General features: G+C 41.9%; 1 protein-coding gene across 2 annotated transcripts; it reads left to right on the top strand.

Annotated features, from left to right (window-relative positions):
• Positions 1–390: 390 nt before the first annotated feature.
• On the top strand, positions 391–5647 carry LOC123102661 (WEB family protein At5g55860). Of its 2 annotated transcripts, none has more exons than XM_044524082.1 (3): positions 391–602; positions 1372–1571; positions 3705–5647. In XM_044524082.1, the coding sequence occupies exons 2-3, from the start codon at positions 1401–1403 to the stop codon at positions 5448–5450; spliced, it is 1917 nt and encodes a 638-aa protein (XP_044380017.1). In that variant the 5' UTR covers positions 391–602; positions 1372–1400; the 3' UTR covers positions 5451–5647. The 2 variants fall into 2 exon arrangements, with proteins under 2 accessions (XP_044380017.1, XP_044380016.1); XM_044524081.1 differs by having other exon boundaries at positions 3702–5647.
• The last annotated feature ends 216 nt before the right edge of the window (positions 5648–5863 follow it).

Below are 5863 nucleotides of genomic sequence, written 5' to 3'. Positions count from 1 at the left end.
CTATCGCCACCACGGCCTCGCTCCGCCGGCCCTTATTCCCACCACAGCCTCGCCCCACCGCCTCCTGTCAGCACCGCGGCCTTGCTCGCCGCCAACCCCGCGGAGGTTGACTCTACCGCCACCATCTTACTGCCCGAGAGCAGATCGAGACGCGAGCCGATGGACACGATGCGGGAAGGGGCATCTCGTGGACCGTGCGTCAACGTGCCCGCCTTAATCATCGCCCCCGTGCTTGGCTCACACGCTCCGGGAAGGAGTTGGCAGCTTGCGTACGTGCTAGGTTGCTAAAGGTCCTAAAAAAATTCTCTCCTGTTTGAGCTCGACTCAAACCCAACAAAACGTGGGCCCCGCCACTGCCATTGATTGAATTGGCTATTGGATGCCCGGAAAATACGTGCGCCCCACCAACTTTTGCTCTTTCCGACCAAGCCGCACGTTCCTTTCGGACCGATCGGACCGCCTAACCCCAACCCCAACAAGCCACCCAAGCCCCTCCGCCGCCGCCGGCCGGCAACCCCAGCCCTTCCTTTCTGCCCCCTCCGCCGTAGCGGCTTTCTGGATTGCCACCGGCTTGGGCCTCACCTCTCTCTGCGCATCTACTAGTTCGTTTCGGCCTGACATTTTTTTTTTGTTCCTGCTAAGCCCTAGAATTGGTTGTCTGGATTGATTTCCTTATTTTCTCCTCACTTTTCAAGCTCGGTGAAACCCTCTTGTCCTTTGAGAGACGCTACGCCCGTTGTGATGTGCTTATGTGACTATTCAAGGGGATTTTGGGGCATATTTGCGGCCTCTTTTAGGCCTGAAGGGGGTTGGAAGGGTTTGCAGGGGAGAATGAATTAGAAATGCGGAATGCACATCTGTGCTGTGACTCTGCAACATAAATTTTGGAGCAGCAGGGCATTTTACCATGTTATTTTGTACAAAAATTACAGTGTCATGCATGCATTTGTAACAGTTTACAAACAACCATATGGGACATCAATATCACCTGTAGTGTTTTCTAATAATACGATCCCATGAATCTTCAATATGCGTTTTCCCCCTGAAAAAGGTTGCTGGAACATAATTACTGTTGTTTCATGTCCTATAACCACATCCTAGTAGTTTCCTTAATCAAATTGATCATTCTACTCCCTCTGTTCCTAAATATGAGTCTTTCTGGAGATCCCAATATAGACTACATACGGAGCAAAATGAATGAATCTACACTCTAAAATATGTATGTCTGTATACATCCGTATGTAGTTCATATTGAAATCTCTAGAAAGACTTATATTTAAGAACGGAGGGAGTAGTATATATTGCAGAAAGTTGTGTACCATTAGCTTTCTTGCAAATGCTTTTCTGTAACTCCTTGTTTTTCTATTGCAGCTTGCATATAATATAGTAGTACAGTAAATATGGCTACAAAAGTTCGCCCACCTTCTACTGACGCAGAAAAAATGGAGGTTGGAGAAATAGATACAAGAGCTCCTTTTGAATCTGTCAAAGCTGCAGTGAGCTTATTTGGTGAAGTAAGGTTTTCATCTGACAAATCAGCTGCGAGAAAGCCAAAGGCTCCTCAGGCAGAGGTAGTTACTTTGCAAGTTCAAATACTTAACATGCGCACATGCATGTTTGCCATGATTCACTCGCATAGCATGAATACTGAGGACACCTGCTTAACCCTTGACATCCTTATACAAGTATAATTTTGAAAAAGAAACGCATCGCGTGTTGTGAAAACTGCTAGCTCAAAATGTTGTGTCATAAATTTCATCACTGAGAAGTTCTAGATGTTTCTAATCTGTTGAAAGTATACGTGATTATTTTGGTACTGATCTTGCTTGTTTATCTCCTCTGAAATGTCTAATTATTTCCCATGCTGCATTTTGTTGTTGAGAAATTTACCCCCTTTCTAGTCAATTTAGTTTACAGCATGTTTCAGTGAGTAATATATGCTGTAATTTGGTACCCACTCAATGTTGTCACTTACATATGTTTTCCATTTATTTATTTTAATTGACGGTGACGGCGAGGGTGTCCTCCCATTTCGAATTGTCAGCCTTTACCTTATAGAAATAATGATTTTTTTAAGAATGTGGATTGTTTTTAAATTTACATCCTCGTGTTATGAGTCTTAAGATGATCCCTATGAATTGTAATCCGTGTCATGTTTTTCTATCTAGGCTACTTAATTTTGATTGAAATTCGTAGGATCCCTTTGTACTGTTCCATGCAAAAATTCCCATTCATACAAATGTCTTGTAAGAACTCTGCGTTCTCCCTACGGTGTATCAGACACCCTTACCTTATAGAAATAATGATTTTTTTTAAGAATGTGGATTGTTTTTAAATTTACATCCTCGTGTTATGAGTCTTAGGATGATCCCTATGAATTGTAATCCATGCCATGTTTTTCTATCTAGGCTACTTAATTTTGATTGTAATTCGTAGGATCCCTTTGTACTGTTCCATGCAAAAATTCCCATTCATACAAATGTCTTGTAAGAACTCTGCGTTCTCCCTGCGGTGTATCAGACACCCTTTGGTGCAAACCCTAGGATTTCCAATCCTTTATGGCCCAGGAAGACATGCCATTGCAATTATGGTTTTCATATTCCTCTATGGAATCTTTGAGATCAAAGATACCCTTAAATTTGCAATTTCCCTATCAGATCAATCTGCCTACGCATATGTACAACAGCAAAGCCTTTCAGTCCCAAACAAGTTGGGGTAAGCTACAGTTGAAAACCATAAGATACCAAAATCAAGTCATGGTTCTGGCATGTAGATAGTTAAGTTCCACAAACCCTGCCCATGGCTAAATCTTTGGTGATATTCCAGTCCTTCAGACATGACATGCAGATATTTCAACCAACCAAAATACAATACCGCATTTCAGTCCCAAACAAGTTGGGGTAAGCTAGAGTTGAAAGCCATAATATATCTAGACCAAGTAGCTAACTTCCACGCACCCCTGTCCATGGCTAAATCTTTGGTGATGTTCGAGTCCTTCAGACTTGACATGCATATATTTCAACCAATCAACATACCATACCCACCTTGCCTTGCAATGCAGCGGCCACACATGATAACATCTTTGTTTTGTTCCTGGTAGAATATCAAGTAGCCTAATATTCATGGTAGATAACTTTATCTTTGGCCAGAGAATTGTGTCATTTTATGTAATTAGTACCAGTGGGAACTGGAGTTACTGGACTAATATTTTAAATTGGTTTGATTTTTCCATTATTTTGTTTTGTTTAATCTTTGGGAATGGAGGAAAAAAAGACGACTTGTTAGAAATTGCAATTGAAATTTTGCTCAACTGTACTAGTTTTTGCAGAAGTGACATATAGGCAGATAGTCGAACATAATTTGCATGATGGAAATTTGTATCACATTTTCAAATAATCAACCAGCTTAACCGCCCACTAGCTCTACATTTCCTGGCCTAAACTTCTTGGGTCTTCTTTCCAGTTATTTCACCTCTTCGCCTTTTTCATGACTTCTGATATTACTTGTACTGTCAGTCAGGAACAGTGTATTGTCTTTGCCCCTACATATCTGGCTTCTGCAGTTCACATATTACTGATGCAATTACATCGCATAATTGGCATATCTCTTCCTTATTATTCATGCAACACAGTTCACTGGCTCTATTTGGTATCTGATTATCCGAATATACTCTGACTCTGTTTTTTGAAACATACTTTCAGCAGAAGGTGTTAGCTAAGGAGACCGAACTTCATTTGGCCCAGAAAGAGTTGAATAAATACAGGGAACAACTGAGTAATGCTGAAACAGCCAGACTACAGTCCCTCTCCGAGTTGGAGAAAGCTAGAAAAACTGTTGATGAGCTAACTACTAAGCTGGATGCAATCAATAAATCCAAAGAGATGGCTATTCAAGCCACGGAAGATACAAAGACTCGAACCAAGCAGCTTGAAGGAGGCAACCCGAAGGAAGCTGTTCGAAAAGATAGTCCCTTGAAGCAGGAACTGGACAGTGCAAGGCAACAGTATGCGGTTGCTCTGGCAGACCTCGATGCAGCCAAACAGGAGCTGAGGAAGCTCAAGAAGGATTTTGAAACCTCATTAGATATGAGGCTGTCTGCTGCCCAGAAGGAAGAGGAATCATTGCACTCGATAGAAGCCAACAAGGAAAAGGCTGCTCAACTTCGTAATGAGTCTAAAGCAATTCAGGAATCGCTTATGCACATGAAGGCAGCTACAGAACAATTACAGGAAGAAGAGTCGCAAGTCCTTGATGAGAAGGATGTTGCTAGGAATGCATATAAACAGGCTTTGGAAGAAGCTGAGAAGAAATTGTCATATTTGAGAAATGAATTTGATCCTGCTGCTTATAAAACCCTTAAAGAAAAGCTAGATGAGACCAACTCTGAGATTTCATCAATGCAGAAAAAGATCGAAGATGCCCGTGCTCTAGATTTAGAAACTGTTGCTGCTATCACCACAGAATTGGATGATGCGAAGGAAATGTTGCAGAAAGTAGCTGAAGAGGAAAGCACACTTCAGAACTTAGTAGAATCACTGAAGCTGGAGTTAGCAGCTGCAAAGCAGGACCACAGTCAACTCAAAGAGAAGGATACAGATACTGAATCCATTGTTGCAGATCTACATGTCAAGCTTCAGAAATGCAAATCTGAGCTTGAGGTAGCTGTTTGTGCTGAATCAGAAGCTGCAACAGCTTCTGATGACTTGATGCTAGCTCTTCAACAGCTGTCGTGTGAGTCTAAAACTGCCCTGCAAGAAGCTGAAATGATGCAGAAGAGTGCAGCAGAGTTAAGAATTGAAGCTGAAGCAGCACGTGTTGCGTTAACAGAAGCGGAGGAACGGTTGCAATCAGCTTTGAAAGAAGCAGAAGAAGCAAAAGCAGCTGAAGCGAAGGCCCTTGATCAGATTAAGCAACTATCAGACAGAGCAAGTGCTGTTCAAGCTTCAACTTCTGAACCCGGAGGAAAGGTCACAATCTCAAAAGCGGAGTTTGAATCTCTTAGCCGTAAGTTAAAGGAGTCAGAGAAGTTGAGTGAGATGAAAGTAGCTGCTGCCATGGCGCAAGTGGAAGCTGTTAGGGCCAGCGAGAATGAGGCAATACAGAAAATGAAAACTGCCCGGAGAGAGATGGAGGACATGGAATTAGCAACAGAGGAGGCACTGAAGAGGGCGGAGATGGCTGAAGCAGCAAAGAAGGCTGTAGAAGGTGAGCTTAAGAGGTGGCGTGAAAAGGAACAGAAGAAAGCTGCAGAGTCCGTGTCTTCTGCAGAAGCGCAAGCACACGCAACCACACTCTCATCTGTACACAAGGCTCCTGCTGGAAAACCCACCGAGAAGAATGATGGGCATCAAAGGAACAGCAGAATGCTGTTGAGGAAGGGCTTTGTGTTGCCAAACATCACAGGCATGTTTCATAAGAAGAAGGGCCATGTCGATGGCAGTTCTCCATGATACCTTCCTGGGGAAAAATCTGTATGATATCATCATGGCTTTTCATTCTCATTGATATTTTTGTGGTTCTAGTTCATGTTTCCACTTTGTACAATATAGATGGTTGCATGCCATACTTTATGTAATATATTTGTGGTTGCTTGTAGTATGTTCCTGACATATAACTGCATCCTATGTATGAATGTTTTATCTGTTTATTTTCTAACTCCTTTTCGGTCTCTGATAGGTACTACTAGTAGTTTTTCTGCTTCTCCAAAAAAGTAGTTTTTCTCCTTATATAAACATGATAGAACCACGTTTGATTTCATATAATATGTGTACAAAACCATTTGATTTCACATAATGTTATTTCGAATTTGAAGTTTATTTGAGTTTGGGAGATTATTTAAAATAATTTCCAATATCGTAATGAA

This window comes from Triticum aestivum, chromosome 5A, assembly GCF_018294505.1.
Source record: "Triticum aestivum cultivar Chinese Spring chromosome 5A, IWGSC CS RefSeq v2.1, whole genome shotgun sequence".
Lineage (NCBI taxonomy): Eukaryota > Viridiplantae > Streptophyta > Magnoliopsida > Poales > Poaceae > Triticum > Triticum aestivum.
This window is presented reverse-complemented; position numbering and strand designations above follow the sequence as displayed.